Source organism: Lytechinus variegatus, chromosome 10 (genome assembly GCF_018143015.1).
Source record: "Lytechinus variegatus isolate NC3 chromosome 10, Lvar_3.0, whole genome shotgun sequence".
Lineage (NCBI taxonomy): Eukaryota > Metazoa > Echinodermata > Echinoidea > Temnopleuroida > Toxopneustidae > Lytechinus > Lytechinus variegatus.
The window spans coordinates 25773280-25793892 of NC_054749.1; the positions used below are offsets into that span (position 1 = coordinate 25773280).

The window sequence follows — 20613 nt, forward strand, 5'->3', positions numbered from 1 at the left end:
TAAAAAATAATGATTAGTGATTGGCCAAACTATGATTCATCACGTGATTAAGTACTGGTAACCGATTAACTTTTAACCAATCAGAACAGAGATTCTCAGTAGATGTGGATGGGACAACGCTTTCCGGGGACTCAATTCACTGCGGGCCGGGTATTCGCTCCCAGTTCTTTTTTATTTCCTCTTTAACGTTAGATTTGCTAAGAATTAATCTCTAATCCAACTTAGTTTTAATTTAAATGTGAAGTTACTGATTAAACCAAAACAAGACTTTATGGTTTTAACACGTGATAAATTCTTTGTTGTGTGTTTTGTTCTCATTCCCATGAACAATCAAATCAGCTGACTTCGATTTCCGTGTGTAATGATACTGTGAGCTTTGTGCACACGTATCAAAACTTGCTTGCTTACGACGCGTGAAGACGACGTGATACAGAAATAAAAGTTAGGCCAGATTTTTCATTTCTTCGCGATGGCAGGACCGTTAGTGGAGGCAGGGACGTCCTTCTCACCATGGGTAAGTGTTCTATTGTGAATTTTATTCAGGTTGCCTCATAAATCTTGTAGAATAGCGTCGCCAGTTGTTTACTAAAACCAACGACCTAATTTCAGTCCCACGTATATATGATGACGTTAGTAAACTGAAAATCATACATGTATCTTTGTAAGATTATTCTCAATCTCACTCAGCTCAGTCTCTCAGAGACTCAGACCCATCTAACTATGGGAAGCCGAGGATAAAAATGACGTGACCATCGTTTGGGACATCATAGTTTTAAATATTTGAAAGACGTTGCCACCATAGGTCAACAATAAGTAGATCTAGGTCTAACGCACTCCTAGTACCAATGAGGTCCAAACATTAACATGTATGGACCTCATAGGCGACATTACCCAAAAATATGGGTTAGACAATGCTGTTCTGATTTCCAACCCAAGACTTTGGTAAATGTACGCCTTAATACAAATTGGAGTTACGTGATATGACTTTCATTTCTTGGGGAGACATTAAAAGTATTAATTAAGTAGTTCAAATTAAAATATATTATCATTAAACTTACATTTCAGGCCCTTTTTGTTGATTTTCGGTGAGCGTTCCACACAGCTGCGACGAGTGATCAACTCCGAAGTGATACGCGAACTGGTCAGCTGATCGGTCAGGTGATCGGTAGATTATCTTTTTGTCAGACGTTCATAATTTATGTAAAGCGTATCAATCTTCAGTATCTTGATTCCAAAGTATCAGTATTGCAGATAAATGTCATTATTGATTGGAATCAGTGGCGGATCGGGGGTGGGGGGTGGGGGTGAGCATTTCTGCCCGATCCCCCTATTGAGATTTGTAGTAAATATTTTGGAATTAAATACGTTGTTCATACTAGTTATGCGACCCCTCCCTTATGATGATCACAGCATTATTTGTAATGGGGATATTTCGTTCATAATTATTCTTGTCTCTTCTTTCTCCTTTTTAGCCTTTTTTTGCTTGTTAAAACCTTTTTTCCTTTTTTTTTGGGGGGGGGGGCCGGGGCTCGCCAAATTTTACGTGGGTCAAAATTACCTTCATTTTTTTAGTGACAATCTTTTTTTCATTTGTCCAGTTCTACGCGAGACAAAATTACCTTCGATCATTATTATAGTTAAAAACTTTTTTTTATTTTTCATTTATTTATTTTTTTTTTTTGGGGGGGGGGGAGGTTGCCAAATATCACGCGAACGTTTGTCAGCTTTTACTGTTTTATTCGACTTATAATCAAATATTAAATGGGGCTTACCACAGTTTTTTTTAAAGTCAATTCATAAGAATATTCCTCCTCGGGATTTGAGCTTTCTTTCATGAAATATCAATTTTTTTCATGATTACCAAAAATACTTAAAATTTTTTATCGGTGTATGCCTATAAAGCTTTAGCTCATGCGTTGCGCCTGCCATATTTAATGCTGATCAACTTTATGCTTTTAATGAATTCCTAAAAACAATAAATTCTCAGATCATCAATTTTGTCGCAATCGAATAATTCGATTGCGTCTCTCTATCAGTTTTGAATATTCATAAAAAATATCAGCTCGTGCTTTTTGCTCATAATATTTTGATTAGTAAATTCTTCTCTTATATAATCGAGTCGGATAGATAGATAGATAACTAGAGAGAGAGAGTTGGGGGGGGGTCCCTCAGCTACTTGTCCTCGCTTATTTGTTATTATTTGTTATTATGCTCATGTTGTGAGAGCTTTGTGTTTTCACATTTTTTTCTTTTTCAACCTTTTTATTGTCTCGGAGCTTCCCTCTATTTCTTTACACTATATTATAATGTAGTCCTGTTTCAATCATTGGCGGCGGAAGCCCCAAATTTTAGGAGGGGACAACCTAAAAAAATTTGACAAGCAAAAAAAGGCTCTCAACCCAAACATTTTAGGGGGGACGTAGGAAAATAAATTGACAAGCAAAAAAAAAAGGTCAACAACAAATTTAGGGGGGAACGTCCCCGCTTCCGCCGCCTATGGTTTCAATTCTTTTTTTGTTCTCATTTCAATGAAAACATCATTATTAAACTGACGTACATGTAGAAGACTTTATTACGAAATTTTGACATTGTTTTGTTTCATTTGTTTGGCTTTCTTTTTTTCTTCTCCTCATCTTCTTTTTCTTCTTACTTTTTCCCTTTTATTTTCTCTTCAGTATTTCATTCAGGTATCCGCCAATTTATACAACACCAAGCATATAGAGGCGGATAATCAGTGAGGGAGCATGACGGTGTGCCGCTCTAAAAAAGGAGGAATATTGGAAGAAAAAAAGAAGAAGGGATGGGGAAAAAATAAAGAAAAAAAAAGATGATGATGGCAATGACGATGATGAAAATTATCTTGGTGATGATGATGGTTGTGGTGACGGTTGTGGTGATGATGATGGTGATGCTAATGATAGTGGTGATGATGATGATGACGAGATGTAATTTTGTTATTTTGTCTTTGAAAAAATTAAGTAGTGCAAAGTTGAATTCATTTAAAGTTTATTATGAAAATAGCAGAAAAAAAATTGGTATGCGTTCGAGGAAAATCCATCCCCCACCAATCTTTTTCAAAGGTAAGATTTTTTTTTTGCCCGGGGGGGGGCCACTTCCATTCACGAGTGGATACCATGCGCGACCATGGGGTCTCGAAAAGCACCCTAAACACGTAATTTCCATATTCTGAAAATGCACCCCTTAACAAGTATTGGCGTGTGAAACCCTACCCTTAACAAGTATTGGAAACAAAACGATACTCTTGGCAAATATTCCCTGAAATGAACCCTAAACAAGTACAGGAATGTTTTATTGTTACGGGTCCTTCGGTCGTCGGCTTTACCTTATTTGGTTTAGTACGACCCCACCTTCTACACCTCGCGCAAATCGGACTCTAAACACGAAGTGTTGGAGCAAAAAGGACATCCTTTATAAAACATTTTGATTTTGTTTTATCATCCCCGCAAATTAGACCCTAAACACGACGGTTTTCCTATAGCGAATTAATAGATACCCTTTTTTCGTTATTTTTGTGTTTTTGACACCCTTATCACGTTACGTAGGTAACGTGCCCTATCGTGAAAAGGACATCCTTTTTACGTTTTTTTTGGTCGCGCATGGTATCCACTCGTCAATGTAAGTGCCCCCCCGGCCCCCCGGGTTTTTTTGTGACGGCGTAGGCCTTTGCAAGCAGCTATTATTATGGTAAAAAAGTAAATGAAATGTCAAGAAATACATGATAATGATTTTTATGGTACATTTTAGTAGGCCTATATCAATTCATACTTGTTATCAAAAAGAAAAAAGTGGGTCGTTACGGACCATTAAAAATGGGAAATTTGGGCATTTTATATTTAGGATAGAGCAACTGCTCGTTATAGACGTCACAATAAATCAAGCATTCTAAATTCTATCAACTCCATTTTTTGTCAAATAACACCTTCATCGATATTTTGAAATGATTTTTCTCATATTTTCATCATCTTTTTATCAGGGTGAAATTCCCCTTTAATTTACAAAACAGATTCGCAAACAATATCAAGAGTAGTGGGAGGCAAGGGTGGAAATCTAAGGTAGGGGACCAGGGGCTGGAAAACAGGCAAAAAAAAAAACAAAAACAAACTAACAAAAAGGAAGGTTTATCACCCCCAAAAGAAGGTCGTCTCGTCCAAAATACATGTTTTACTTCGATTTAAATGATGTAGGCCTATTTCTTTCCATCATATATAAAAGAACAAAAATAGTAGGGGGACATTTGATAATGTGCCCCTACTATTTTGGGTTAGGGGGAAGTGTCCCCCTGGGATTTGCGCCCATGTGGGTGGGGGGTGCTGCACCTCCTTTCGGAATCATTATGGAACAGTGTGAATAGTCGCTGTGATTTCGATCTCATACCTATAAAAAAAATAGAACAAAAGAACGCCTTGACCACAGGCCAAAATGCCTAACAATTTTTCCGCGGCATTAACAACTCTCGTAAGGGGCGCTCCATTTATAAATAGAGTTGCATGTGTAGCTGTCTATGGCAACAGAATCCATCGCAGAATTGAAGCCAGAAGCGTGGGAATTTGGCAGAAAATTCAAGAAAAGAACCGGTGAGTACCGATTTAAGAGTAATTATATATTCATTAACATTTATTGAATCATAAGAATAAAGATTTTTTACGGAAAGAAAGCTTAGTTCTAAGCTAGGGCTGCCCAAATGCGCGTGAGTGGAGTCTCAGTTTCTTAACACGGGTAAGTATTGCGGTGTCGCCTAGAGTGGGTCTAACGGTCTAACTTGTTAATTGTGTTGCTGAACATATTCATACTCATCTAGTTGTTCACTGCAACACTTGTTCACTGCTACCCGGGGGGGGGGGGCACTCGACCAAAAAAGTGGTGGGGGTGTGCCGCGGGCGAGACAAAAAACGGGGGCCTTGGACAGTAGAGGCGCAAATAAATAAAAGATTAAACCTTTATGCTCATGAATAGGTAGCTGTTTAGGCATATTATGATTCAGCAATATATATCATATACATATATATGCATGTATATATTTTGATGATAAAAGTGAAGACTTTACTACCATGAATATATATGATATATATTGCCGAACATCAAAATAAATATATATTGATTATCATCAAAATGCCTAAACAGATAGCTATTCATGAGCATAAAGGTTTAATCTTTTGTTTGTGAACTGATTAAGCTTAATTTCTTTTCATGTGCTTGCATACTGTAACTTAAGATTGGAAGAAATCATGTAACTGGTAAACACTTTACTAACATGAATATCAGTGTGTGGGACTAGAGTGAAATTTCATGGTATCTTTGGAAGAGTTTTTAAAGGTGAAGAAATAAAATATCATCATTGATTTTAACATATTTTGTCAATATCATACCAATAATTAACATACACGAAAATCAAGTTAAAAAATTATTTGTCCGGGGGTCAAAGTTAAGGTCAAAGGTCATGACCTTATAAATTGCTCCAATACATTATTCGATGCATGTTTTGGATTCCTCTCTGAATTTCCTATCAAATGGTACAAGTTTCATGAAAATTGGTCAACACGTAACGACGCAGTGGCCATTGAAAGTTGAAGGTCACGCCCATTTTTGTCAAAACAAGGAGAAAAGGGCGGGCCGTAGCGCGAGAACCGACGGACCGATTGGACTAATTTTTTTGTTTTGTGCTTGGGCCATGTTGAATTTTATGTATACCAAATTACAACGAATTCTGAGACGGTCGGGTGCAACCACTGGGTGAATCCAGATGAAATGACCCGTATGCATTCCTATGGAACGGTCATGCGTGCATGATGCAGCTAGCGCGGCCTCCGCCGGGGGAGCTCTGCGGCCGCTTTTCACCAAAATTGCAGCTCATTCAATGCGATCGGAGCGGCGTAACGAAAAATATGCGAAGCTTTGGAGCAGATTTCTCTCTTCTTTTTTCCCGATAAGAAGAAAATGCTATGCCTTGGAGCTGCTTTCTTTGTTCTTTTTCTCAACAAGGCAAAAATGCTATGCCTTGGAACGGAAATTTGAGTGTGAAAATGGGGGTCCCCTCCGCGGCACATACCCACTATGCATTATATACTGAGTGCCCCCCCCCCCCCCCGGCTGCTACCACCCTGCCTGTGGGGAATCTATAGGTAGGACTATGGCATGCCAATGTTGTACAGAGCACACACTTTAAAAAATCATTTAAATATCACTTTTGTGACCAAAACTACTAATTTCCATACAGTTGCAATTTATTTTTCATTAGTAACTTGGGAATAATTTTGTATTCACCAGAGCACTCAAAAACTTGAATTTTGGGCATATTTTTGTGTACGCCCTCTACTGGTGAAAAGTAATATGGCAAGAAAATTTTCATTTTTTGATCTCTATTTTTAATTAAGAAAAAAATAATTTAAAGAATCAAATTTAAATAAGAGCTAAGTTGTAAGAATAATAGGTGTAATGAAAATTGTCAGTGTAAAAAAATCAAGCATTTGCCCCAAAGAAAAAGAGAAAATTAGCCAAACATTACCACCCTTATTTTGCCACACATGGAGATATAACTGAGAACAAGGTTATATCATAACCTTGTTCATTGAATGAGTGCTCATAGGCCCTATTTAATTTTATTTAATTTTTAAAATTATTTCAGACTGGTTAACTGAAATAGGGAGTTCTGTGACTTTTCTTTAAATCTTTGAAGGAATCCCGACAAATTTGGTATCATTGGAAAGCTTGTGAAATAAGAAAAATGATGGTGCTTCAATCAACTCATTGTCCCATATATTGACGGAGATATTCCAATTTACAGGGGAAAATATGCAGATTTTGTTCTGTCCAAAAAAAATAAAGGCTTGTTTGAGTGGGGGAAACAGTGGCTTTTTGAAATCTTGAAGGAATCCCATCAAATTTGGTACTATTGGAAAACTTGTGAAACAAGAAAAAGAATGGTTTACAAATCAACTCATGATGTCAAATATCGACAGAGATATTTATGTTTAAAGGGGAGAATGTGCAGATTTTTTTACAGCAAAAGTAGATTTTCATAACTTCCATTACACAAAATGAAATGAATGGGACTGTGTAATACTTCTTTTAAAGTGCAATGCGCTGCTATGCACGGCAAGGCATGCCCTGGAATTATACATCATTTTATCCATTAAATTTACAGTTTCTCATGGTATAGGTTTCTATAGGGTTTTTCCTCCTTTAATGGCTTCATACTTGTTTTATACATGGGTGCACTGACAGATACAAATTCTGAAAGTGGCAACTCACCGAACTCCCTAACTCAAATCGATGTCAATAAATTCCTGTTAATTAGGTGATCTGTCAATCGACAGATCAACTATTAAGTTCGTACGAATTTTCTTTTTTATTTATTTACTATTTTTATTTTCCGACCTCTTCTTGTGAGCACAAAATCTCGAAATCTACATCATCAATTATCTTTAAAATATCATCAGATATGGGGACCTATCATGTGATGTGTATAAAGCAAGTTCAAGGTCAAAAGGTCATCATGACGTCATGTAGACGCCATTTTGTAAAATCACATTATCAATCATATCTTCATTATCAATTATCGAAAATTAACCATATTTACATCACATTAACTTCAGGTCAAGGGTCAACTGTCCATGTCAGTTCAAAGGTCATGTAAAGGTCACGACGTGCGCGTACGCGCGCGCCAAAATAAAAAAATGCTCAAAATCACTTGTTGACTCAAATAGAGTACGAATCAGGTCATTTTAAGCACTTCAAAAATTTGCGCGCGCGCACGGTTACGCGCGCGTTATCGCGCGTAACGGCACTATAAAACATAGGATCGCCCTTTTTTATATCAATGCACAGATAATATAATTCTACACAATTTGATACCTTGATCAACTTTCCACGACAAGTAATAAAGGAATTAGCCTCCATCAAAGTTTACAGCACGCGCGCGTGCGCGCGCACTAACCATAGACAATAAATGTGCAAAAACATGCCTAAACAAAATTCATTATAGCTTTTAAAGGAGTACGGTGACCCCCATTTTTTTTCATATTCGAATAGAGTATGGATGGGAGATGTGATTTCATGTCGCATTTGATCCGAAATTATATCATGACGTCATCAAAATGGCGTCGGAACTCAAAATTCCCATTTTGCTACTTATGACGTCATTATTATTATGCAAATTTGACTTTAACTCTGTAAATATTGGTCAATTTTCGTTTAGTTTTCAATATGTTGTAGCTGAGGACATACTCTTTCTAATGTGATGCCTTTATTTACTTTTAAAGGAATGGATCATCTTGAAAAATGACAAGTTAAATAGGCATGTCATTTTCGCTCATTTTGTGTGCAATCTCTATGAGAAATGAATTTTTCTCAAAACCGGATTCTACATTTCTCTATTTCGCGAGCCATATCTCCATTTGTATTTGTTGGTTTTCTCTGAGCTTGAAGTATGTTGTAGTTGAGATTGTAAGCTATCGTGAGTGTGGTCTTCGTTTTCTGATCAGATGCCGGGATCATGCCCGTATTTCACTTGCAAAATTGGATTTGAGATCCTCTTAATTTGCTTGTGTAGAAAGTCTATGGGATACAGTGCAGCTCAATTGGTAAGGCACCAGACTTGCATCCTTAAGGTCGAGGGTTCGAACCCAAAAGTGGACATAAATTTTTTTCTTTTTTTTTCTTTTCAACTTTTTGCAAATGTTCCTTAATCACCATTACAAGGTATATTAGTTCAAATATCGCACAATAAATGAGGTTAAAATCGTTTTGAATAGGCCTATAATATGTACAATGTGTATCACCTACATGTATTTCACATATTCTCATTTCCCTCTTTTCAAGAGTAATCAACATGTTCTTTTCGTAATAAAAGTTTAGTTTTCAATATGAGCATCGTATTGATCTCAATAAACATGGTGATTGTATTCATGATCATGAAAATCAGAGACAGATCACCTAATTCGTCCTCCTGACGAATTAAAATTCTAGTTTCCAACTAGTTTTGCAATGCCAAAAAGGAGCACGATTTAATGAGATGGAAAAAATTAAATACTTTGCCTTCTGCCCTCCATCTGTCTTGCATTCTCTCTTAGGATTCTATGCATGCAAACTTCACATAATTTCATAATTACTTGGCATTAGGCCTGGGAGTAAACATCGATTGATCGAATGGTTCGATTGGCATGCCGCCAATCACCAATCGATTAGCAAAATTTACACTAATCGAATGTTCGGCAGATCCCGATTATGACATTGGGAGAACTCGAATACCCAAGTAATAATAACAAAATGACAAGAAAACAATGATGACACTTCATACAGGTTTAAAAATTATGTTACCGAGATAATTTTTCAAAAATTATCAATGATTGTGTCACATTCACAGTTACACACCAACATGAAAGCGCTCCGAAATTTTTTTAATCCCACCCAACCTTGCCCTCGATACACAAAATGAGTTCATTGTCTGCGTGCACAAAACAATAAGAAAACACACAACCAAGCTCGCTTGAGCTGATTGGTCCTTCGGATAGCCAATGAAACTTTTGGGGGAAACAAAGAAGAAGGCACGTGGTTCCCTTATCAGGAGAGGTCATGACTTCAGAAATAAATTGACCCCTCCCCCATCTTTGTGTGTGTGAGGGAGAGAGAAAGATAAGGGTGGGAGCCGGAGAATTCCTTTCATGTTTCAAAACAATAATGCAACCTTTTTTCTATCCCCCTCACACAATGAAAACTACATTCCAACATGCGCCCGTCTTCACCGGTACTTTCTCGACTAGTCTCCAAAAATAGACCCAGTTATACATGTAGGTTCAAATGATAAAAAATCGTAATTTTAAAAGGTATTTCAAATTAAATATTTTGCAAAATATTTTTTTGAAATACATGTGTAGAATCGTGGGCAGTGCCACAAGTGGGGGCGGGGACATGGTGTGGGCAAGGGATGTAATTGTTCAAGAAATGCTCCACCTGGGGTCAGTCTCAAAGAATAGTTCATGAATGAGTTGTTTACATCTTTGGGCTTTGGACTTTGGACTGGCTGATCTGGGCTGATTCATTCATATGCAGGGGTGTGGCACTTGGAGGGATGCATGCATAATACCAGAGTACCAGCATGGATTTAGGAAGGATTTTCATTGGAACAATAAACTGAAAGTTTTAATCTCATTTCATGTAGTTTCTTTTGATATAAATATCATGGAGAAGGGGAAAAAGGTCCTACTTTCATTTATTCTAAACATGTGACTTTGATGGAGATTTCTTCATGGGGTGGGGGGTCACCATAAAGTAGGTCAACTATTGTGACTTAAAAGACCTGATTCCCGACGAACAATCGAATCATTCGATTATTTTTTCAGGAAATAATTGAATGGTAAAAATGACAATCGTCCCAGGCCTAACATCCATGCACCATAGCGGTCACGCACAGTTCTCAAACTCCTTTGCTATTCGTTCATTGTGTGCAGAGAGGGCGGGATAAAATGACAAACACAGTACAACTCCTTTGCTATTCGTTCATTGTGTGTATAGAGGGCGGGATAAATGACAAACACAGTACAAGTACATGTTCCTTGTATACAATGCATTTATTCCAAGTTCCACTCCCATCATATCAGTAAGCGCAGCTACCGGTAGGTCATGGAAGTAGGTCAATTTTTGAGTGCGTGATTTCTGATATTCCAGGAATCTCGATTAATCGAACTAATCGATTGTTTCCTCTGGCGAACAATCGAATGGCAAAAAGGGTATTCGTCCCAGGCCTACTTGGCATGCCATGAGGTAATTTGGATAAAGAATTAGATGAAATTAATTTACTTCTACCAGAGGTACTTTTACTTGATTTGTTAATATGTACATGTTACATGTTGGATGTCAAATTCAAGACTCAAAGCAATGCAATGATGTGTTATCCTGTCCTGAAGTGATTCTGAAGAATAATGAAACTTTCTTTTAAAACCTTATACAGTGAGTGTTGTCAGACTATTAAAGTTCATTTTTTCTTAAGTAAATAATGTGGTTTGGTAATGAATCCGATGTAACATCGACTATGGAAAGCCCACCCCCCACGCCGCGAAACTGTAACACCTACAAATAATTTATTACATGCCCCTTAAAAAGTGGCCTTGGTGCCCCTCTGTATGGCCTTGGTGCCCTCTGCCCCTACAGAAATTTCCAAGCTTGCGGGAAGCGTGCGACTAGCTTGCGCAAGCTTGCGGCATGCTAGTAACTAGCATGCGGCTAGCTTAATAAGCGTGTGATATGCGTGCAGAGTAATAGTTAAGCGATCTTTTAGCGAGCAGGGACTGTTCGCTAGCATGCACTCGCTTATTAAGCGAGCGCCCTGCTAGTCGCATGCTAGTTACTAGCAAGCGGCACGCTTAAATTTCTGCAGGGGTGCTGCCTGGTCTCAGTGAAAAAGTGCCCCTCTAAAAAATGGCCTTGCCCCCCCAAAATCCTATTTCAAGGCCTGATCAAGTATGTAGTTGAGTTAATCATTACTGTTTATTTTGATGAATGTGTGAATGAAACGGCCGGTGGCTGACGTTTGATCTATTTTTTTTTCAATGCACCGATTTTGCAAAATCTGGCGCTCGATGACATCAATCGAACACTGATTTTGAAATCAATTTGACTCAGGCTTATTTTGATATAAAGATTTGTTCTTATACTGCCCGGTGCAGGTGCATGTCAATCTTGGTATTGCGGTGATTACGTTATATCCCACTCAGTATCAAACTCAAAGCCTTCAAGGCACCAGTAGTTGATGCCCTCATCTCCTCCTCATCCTTCATCGATCAGTCGGATTCAGTCCAGTCTATATTTTCCTCATCTATCTTTCCCCTCAATTAAAAAAAATGAACAAATCTATCTTAAACAATTTGATGAGCAGGGCCATTTCACAACGGACATAATGAGCAGATCACACCATGGATCTCCATTGTTCTGCTAAGTTTATACGCCATATTGCCTCAAGATTTTATTTTTTTTTCATATTCAGCACCACCTTCAAACTCTTAATTGATTCTCAATGAGGACTATATTTAAGAATAATTTTATTCATGTTGTTGGTTATACATGTAACTCTAATGAGATATATCCAAGATTATGAAGTGAATACTTGTTATTCTTTTATACACAGGTTGGTTTGATATTTGTTTTCAACCTGATTGTTGGCACAGGAGCATTGACCATGCCCAAGGCCTTTGGTCAAGCTGGTTGGATATTCAGTGTGGCCATCATCATTGTATTAGCTCTTGTCAGGTAAGAGGAACAAGCTTTTTTATTATAAGAAAAATTTGTGAATCTTGAACACTAAAACTTAAGTTAAAGTAGCTACAACAGGAATTATTTTGAGATGTCTAAAAGTCATTGTAATTAAAGACATTAATTTTAAGGAAGGCAAATAAACAATTGAGTCCTGCTGATAACTAATAATTGTCACGATGTATTAGGACTGAGTCGAGACATATAAATGGCATTCATCATTCATCCAACTGCTAAAAGATTACAGTTTTGTTGAATTTCACATCCATAAAATGTCCATCTTTTGTCCCTACATGTATATACTACCTTGAAATTATTTTGATTTGGTTGGAAACAGCTTAAAAAATAATAATCCATTCTTTCTTGAATCAGAAAGATTGATTTTGGGAATTTCAGGTAAAGGGGAAGTCCATCATGGAAAAAAGTTTATTTCAAAATAGCATAAAAAGTCATCAAAAAATATTGGTGAAGGTTTGAGGAAAATTTATCAAAGAATATGTTTTTTGAATTCTACTTTTTTTTATTTCTGGCATCATATACGGGCAGCTTTCTATATGGTAAAAAATCAATAAAATGTAATTCTCTCAGAAAATTGAAAATAGTTTTTGTACCTTCAGTATATCAATAGACAGATCATTTCACACTCGCTCCTGAAGGAAATGAAAAGAAAATAGTCATCACAAACCATTAAAAATGTCAAATATCTGCACTTTATATTACATAAGTACATGTCATAAGGGACAGCTGCTCATATGACATCATAAATAAAAATCATACAAAAATTTAAATTCTAATAATTTCTTAATCTTTGATGGAGTTTCCTCAAACTTGCAATAATATAATTTTTTGTGCTATATTTACAAACTTTTTGTCAGGGTGAAAATTCCCCTTTAATAAACATGTAGATCTAAATATACAATTTAGTTTGATACTGACTGAGCTTGTGCTAATGTTGGAGAATGGATCCACAGTCACTTTGTTGTCCTGTCCCTATCATCAAAGCACATATTTGCACTGTCAGCATATATGGAGTATGGACAAATTGATGATTGGTTGCAACATGTGGTTAAAAGAACGAAGCCATCCATTTTTTTCCTTTGGCATGTATGGAAAAAAGATAAGAATTTATATATAAAAAAATCTTGTGAACACTGAACTATCTTTATAATCTTGATTGTCATAAATATTTACCATTCCTTTTCTCTTCAGATTTTTTTATTAGGGTAGATGAAGGGTGGGGGGGTAGGCAGGGAGTCGAAAGATTACATTGACATAGATGTTGTTTTGACATGTTATTCTTGAGGCAAGTCTTTCTCAACAATAAAAAACTTACATAATCAGGTATAGAATATGGTTGTCAAAATGATGAAATTAAATGATTAAAATGGAAAAGGGCTGCTGTATAAAAACCCCAAAGGATTTTGTCATTGACAGCCACCAGTTATTTTGAATAAATTGGAGAAAAACCAAACAAGGGTAATGCTGACAATAAAGAAAACAGTTGGAAGGAGAATAAGAAAGTTGTTTTCAAATTTATTTAGCTTTCAGGGAATTAAAAAGTTACATTGACATCTGTGTTATTTTGACATGTAATTCCTTCAGAGGCTAGTCTTTCCCACCGATAAAGATAATTTAAATAAATTTGAGCAAAAGTAAAACAAGCCATGTTGTTTGCAATTTTCAAAAAGGGAGGTAGAATAAGAAAGTTGTTTTCGTATAAAGGATTTTACATCCAATTTTGATGAATTTCTGAGCATTATGCTTGTTTGAGATTTGTCCAAATAAACTTTTATTTGGGTTTGACTTGACCTTGAACTTTGAGCATTCATAGCAGGACCACTTGTGCTACAATCAGATCAAATCAAAGGTTTTATATTGATGATGCTTGCAAGCTACATGTATGCTTACCACAGTAGTATTGATGCATGCAGTTATTAGTTGTACATCAAACAAGGTGTTGGGAAGCACAATCATTGCATATTGTACGTTATGATATTAAACATCAAATATGTCAAAAGTATACCTATCCTTTATCTTGTGATAAATCCCCATAAATGATATTTTCGCCAAAATTTTAATTGTAGTGATTTTACTTTGGCAGTCACTACTGTTGATGTATCATCAGACACATTACCCCTGTAAAAAAATATTTATTCATTTGTTGAGACATCATATATCATTAAAATGGAATTTTGGGGATTTGGGAAGCTGCTTGCATGGAACATATGGTTTTTTTTCTTTTAAACTTTTTATTGATCAAACAATCGGTATGTACAACAATAATCATAATATCAATCACATTTACAATGGTATAGGATACACTCACAAAAAAAACGATGCAAAAACATACATCACAGTTGTACATGAAAAGTGGGTAACAAATAACATTATCTGTATATCAATGGTATAATCAAAAGATTTTTTCAACAGGGGTCCATTTTTTATAGTGCAATCCTTCAATATGCCTGGAATATATGTTATCACAACTCACAAATTAAAATTTTGTGAATTCATAGCTTTCTAATACTTTGATGGATTTCAATCAAACCTTCATCAATACTTTCATGATATATAAGTTTCAATTAAAGCTCTTAACATCTAGTAAACTTCACTTAAGTTCAATGTAATCAAGAAAATAGATGATGTACTTAAAGTTGCAGGTACATGTATATTTGGATGGAAAATATGAGACTGTTCTAAAATTTATGGAGAAAAATGTGACTGTCTGAATTTTTGTCAAACCAGCTTTCACACTGTGAGAGGTTATGCTTAGGTTAATCTGAATAGGGTGATGATCATTCTGTGTTACAAGGTTGAATTTCATGCCTATTGAAGGAATTCTTAAAGATTCAATACTGTAAATTCAACATTGGACAATTATTCTGACATTGAAATATTCAAAAAGTATAATGACTGCAACAGTATTTCAAATTTTCACTGATAAATTCTTCATGTAAATTAGAATTTGGCAATTGTACACAGTACCGGTATGATATTGAATATCAGATTGGGGTACAGTATGTTTTTTTTTTTTTTTTTTCGCAAAGACCCTTCAAACTTCTTTAGGGTGTAAAACATGTAGTGTTTGTAATAACTTCTTCTGGTGGTATTTTCATGATTTTCTTAAAAGACAAGTCCACCCAATCAAAAAGTTGATTTGAATAAAAAGAGGAAAATCCAACAAGCATAACACTGAAATTTTTATCAAAATCAGATGTAAAATAGGAAAGTTATGACATTTTAAAGTTTTGCTTAATTTCACAAACCAGTTGAACATCCAGGTGGGTATGCAAATGATGAGACTGTTGACGTCATCCACTCACTATTTCTTTTTTTTTGTATTTATTATATGAAATAGGGAATATTCTATTTTTCTCCTCATTGTCAAGTGAATTAACTGTTAATTTCCTCCCTAAACATGGGGAATGAGTATTGTTCAATATTATATGATCCAGTCAAATTGGTCCTTCTTTTCAAATCTATGAAAAATGAAATATTGTATAATCCAAACAATAAAAGAAACAAATAAAATAGTGAGTGAGGGGCATCATTGACTGTCTCATTTGAGTTATGCATATATCACCTTTTTTTTGAAAAACAAGCGAAACTTTAAAATGGCAATTCATAACTTTCTTATTTTACATGAGATTTTTATCAAATTTTAACCGTTTTGCCCCGGGGGCCACTTACATTGACAAGTGGATACCATGCTCGACCAAAAAACATGTAAAAAGGATGTCTTTTTCAAGATAGGGCATGTTACGTACGTAACGTGATAAGGTATCAAAAACACACAAATAATGAAAAAAGGGTGTCTATTTTGCTAGGAAAGCTACGTGTTTAGGGTCATATTTTTGGGGATGATAAAACAAAATTAAAATGTTTTATAAAGGATGTCCTTTTTGCCCCAGCACTACGTGTTTAGAGTTGGGGATTTGTGTGAGCATTGGAAGGTGGGGCCGTACTAAACCAAATGATGTGTAAAGGTAAAAGCGACGACCGACGGACCTGTGACATAACAATAAAATATTGCTGTACTTGTTTAAGCGTTCATTTCAGAGTATACTTGCCATGTGTATCGTTTTGTTTCCAATACTTGTTAAGGGTAGGGTTTTACATGCCAATACTTGTTAATACCCCCATCTCACTAGATAGCGATTCCACTGCGATCGTCAAAAATCGACAAAGCGTGGTATATCGTAGCTTGAACGTGGCTTGATCTTTTCAATCTTCACCGTCGTACCTTGATCTTTTCTGAAGCGGCAAGGATCGCCACCATCTTCATGGTCGCCACAAAATTTTGAACATGTTCAAAACTTACGTAGCGAGATCGCGGAGGTGCTAAAGCGCATCATAATCGAGTCAAGAGCGTATTACAAACGACATATTCGTAGCTGTAACGAAGCTCCAACGCACAAAGCGTAGTAGAAGCGCATTAAAAGCGGCACCGATCGCCCGTGTTTTTCAGGCCCGTTCCCAAGACAATTCTGATACGCTGCTTCCGTTTACGAGGCGACTGCCTTGCGCTCGACACTTTTCACACCGTTTCCACCACGAAGCTTTTCCTTTGGGTGGCATGTGGCACACGTTCTCAGCCCGCTGCAGGCATTCGCGTTGCGCTTTTGCTGCGCCGCTGATGACTGGCCAGCGATTGAGCAGCGACCGTCTGCGCTGCTATGAAACAACGTGCCGATGGTAGCGGATTATCACATTTTCAACAGATTACGAGGCGACACCACGACGTTTTCAAATATACTTCCAGAAAAAGGACCAAAAAGGGAAGCTGCCCAATCTGTTATGCCGGCGGTCCAAGAGGAAGCGAACAAGAGGTTATGGTGGTGGTACAGGAGGAGGAGGAAGAGGAGGAGGTATAGTAGGAAGATGAAGATCTAACTGCTGTGCCAGCTTGAAAGTGAGAAAAAAAGACGCTCGCATGTCTTGATGACGAAATGGGTTACCTCCGCAAAAATATATAAATTGAATATGTTTTAAAAATAGAATGAATTCTAACTACAGTGACAGTAAACAATATTAAAATTTTAATGATTCGATCACTGATGTATTGATTGGGAAAGCACACTTTACGGGGATTCTGGCATTGTGCCCCCCCCTTATGTACTCTCACATCAGTAGACTACTTCTTGAAAGCAAATTTGAAAGGAATTTACCTAACAATTTTGAGTGACAAACTTTTGTGGAAAAAATAAACAAAATATAAAACATTTTTATGCTCTTTTATGAAATTCTGGATGCATCCCTCATATTAACTATTAGGCTCATCGATATCTTTTGAGTGAAATTTTAATATATATTCAATATTATGACTTAAGTGACAGCCAGGATCGGACCCAGTATCTTTTTGGCCTCCTCCTTCTACTGTCCTCGTATCAGGTCCTCGTATTCAACTTCTAATTGAAGTTGTATAATGTTAAGATGTATAAGTCCAACCAAATTCTGGACATCCATCTTGGTCGGAGGTTGGCAATCGACTGAAAAATGTCTCATGTGCCGCGATCAATATGCCGATTGCTTGAAATCGTTTCAAGAGCCCATCATGAACGTAACACAATCGTTCCATTCGTAGCACCACCGTACCGAGGTCCTAATTAGCGTATGGGCCTCGTTGTACGGTCGCTTTGATCGCAGAAGCAGCGCATCACATCTGCCTCAAATCGTGGCAAGAGAGTGGCAGCGTCGTACTACCAGCGTATTACCATCGCCTTCAGCGCAGGTCCGTCGCAGTGAAGTTGTAGTGCAATCGCCTCGCAGGCTAAAAATAGAATTCGAGGACGATTCTGCTACGCTTTGCGGGATTTAGACGGATCGCCATGGTCGCCATGATCGCCATCCTAGTGAGATGGGGGCCTAAGGGGTGCATTTTCAGAATATGGAAAATACGTGTTTATGGTGCTTTTCGAGACCCCATGGTCGCGCATGGTATCCACTCGTCAATGGAAGTGGCCCCCGGGCGTTTTGCTAGTTTGATTTTTCTCTATTTATTCAAATCAACATTTTTCTGGGGTGGACTTGGCCTTTAATACATTATAATCATCAAGTGCGGACTTCCCAGCTTTCCTGGTTCAGAAAACCATGTCAATTAAGTGTTTCATATAGGAAACTCTTGATCTGTAAAAAGATCCTGTTCTGCCAATTCAACTCAAGTTTTGTGTGTACTAGAGGGGGTAAGAAGCATCCTTGAAGGCAGTATGTGCTTGCGTTTTGTGTGTCCATTTCCGAATATCAGCCTGGTTTATCCTATGAAATGAATGTAAATTTTGACCGCGCTACTCCACCTGACAGACCAAAAATGCCTATGCTGTGGTTTCGAATTTTTGTGCAAAATGTGTCACCCCAGTGAGAGCATTTCCATAGCAACAAGATCGCTTTACGTGAAGTGATTTTGAAAACCACTTTCGTGTGATCAAGTGGGAACACTAGCAAAGCGATCTTTCAAACTGGTTTCCTGAATCGGTTTACAGTAAACCACATATAGTTTTAGAATTTAGCGTCATGAGAATGGCCTCTTGAAGGTCAAGTCCACCCCAGAAAAATGTTGACATGAATGAATAGAAAAACAAATCAAACAAGCATAATGCTGAAAATTTAATCAAACTTGGATGTAAAATAAGAAAGTTGTGACATTTAAAAGTTTTGCTTATTTTTCACAAAACAGTGATATGCACAACTCAAATGGGACAGTCAATGATGTCCCTCACTCATTATTTCTTTTTTTTTTTTTGAATTAGATACATTACAATATTTCATTTTTTATAGATTTGACTATAAGGACCAACTTGACTGAATCATATTCATATTGTATTAAACAATGCTCATTCCACATGTTCACGGAGGAATTAATCGTTGTTTCACTTGACAATGAGGAGAAAAATACGATATTCCCTATTTAATACAATAAAATACAAAAGAAATAGTGAGTGGATGACATCATCAGTCTCCTCATTTGCATACCCACCAGGATGTGCATATAACTGTTTTGTGAAATTACCATAAGCAAAATTTTAATATGTCATAACTTTTTTATTTTACATCCGATTTTCATGAAATTTTCAGTGTTATGCTTGTTGGATTTTTCTTTTTTTTATTTAAATCAACTTTTTGTTGGGGTGGACTTGTCTTTTAAGCAGCTTCAAAACTCTGTGGAGCAGTGACAACTGCATGTCTTGAACAGACTGTTCCTTTATGATAGAATATTTCATCAATTTCTCTCAAAGCTATGTGAAAATAATGAATTCTTAGATTTACCAAAGGTAGATAAGTTCTTATTTCACTTGTTTTGGGAATATGATTTTTGTTCATTAAATTGTGATTTTAGTCCTATCACATTCTCTGCAACCAGGATTAAGTATGAAATTGAAGGGTAGTCCTGCAGACTGCATAATACAATTGTAGGGAAAGGTCGGGATGTAGATTTAACCTGATTGCAAAACCACTAGTTAGAGGACTTTACATGTTATGTATATGTTATACGTTTTTGTAATTGCCAATCTTTAAATCCAAGTTAAGCTGCATTTTAAAGAAGGGAAATGAAAATGTCATAAATATTTAAATTGAGTTTGAAATCCTCCTACCATCTTTAATTTTCATATTGCTTCAACAATATTTTGTGCATTTCTCGGGATTCGCTCAAATATTGCATAGGGATTGGAGAGATCTTTTGTAAACTCCTTGGTGTTTTTGTTGCAATATATTTATAAAAAGAATATCTGAACACCCCCCAAAATCCAGACTTGATTTGATTTATTTATTTACCAACAATATTCACATGTTTACGGGTTATGAAACAAATTGCATAACAGTTACACACATAAATACCATGGTAAATGGGACAAGAAAATAGCACAAGTGCTAATCGAGCCTGGTCCCACAACTTTTGATAAAAAAAATATATGTACACCTGTATAGTTACATGGGGGAACGGCTTTATGTTAAATGTAATGTGACCCAGGTATGAAAATGTATATTAATACTCAATCATATCTCTTTACGTATAATAATGTTTGTTAGAACTCCATAAAAATCTGCCAAAGTAAACTTCATTTTCCATGGACCTTATAAGAAATTTTGTTTTGATTGTGTGTTAACTTTGATTTTTTTTCAATATTTCTACCTTTAAAGACATGAAAGTCTAAGCAATTCCATTATAAGGAACAATTTTCTTGATCTTCTTTCAGTTATTTGTGAATTAAAAACTCATTGAAATGAAGTTGGAATTAGCGGAAGGGCTGCCTTAAAGGTAAATTCCAGCTTCGGTTAACGATATCAAAATGAGTTCGTACAGAATCCAATGAAATGACCACCAATGTGCCAAAGGATTCTGGAAGAAATTGT

At 36.5% G+C, this 20613-nt stretch overlaps 1 protein-coding gene across 2 annotated transcripts in view; it reads left to right on the forward strand.

Annotated features, from left to right (window-relative positions):
• Window positions 1–249: 249 nt before the first annotated feature.
• Window positions 250–20613, forward strand: part of LOC121422549 (transmembrane protein 104-like) — a 46997-nt gene continuing 26633 nt past the window's right edge. The window contains exons 1-2 of one of the 2 annotated variants that reach the window (XM_041617693.1): window positions 250–514; window positions 12140–12261. In XM_041617693.1, coding sequence (XP_041473627.1) covers window positions 470–514; window positions 12140–12261 — 167 coding nt within the window. In that variant the 5' untranslated portion in view covers window positions 250–469. The remainder of the gene's footprint in view (window positions 515–12139; window positions 12262–20613) is intronic. The other variant, XM_041617694.1, reaches the window with a different exon arrangement.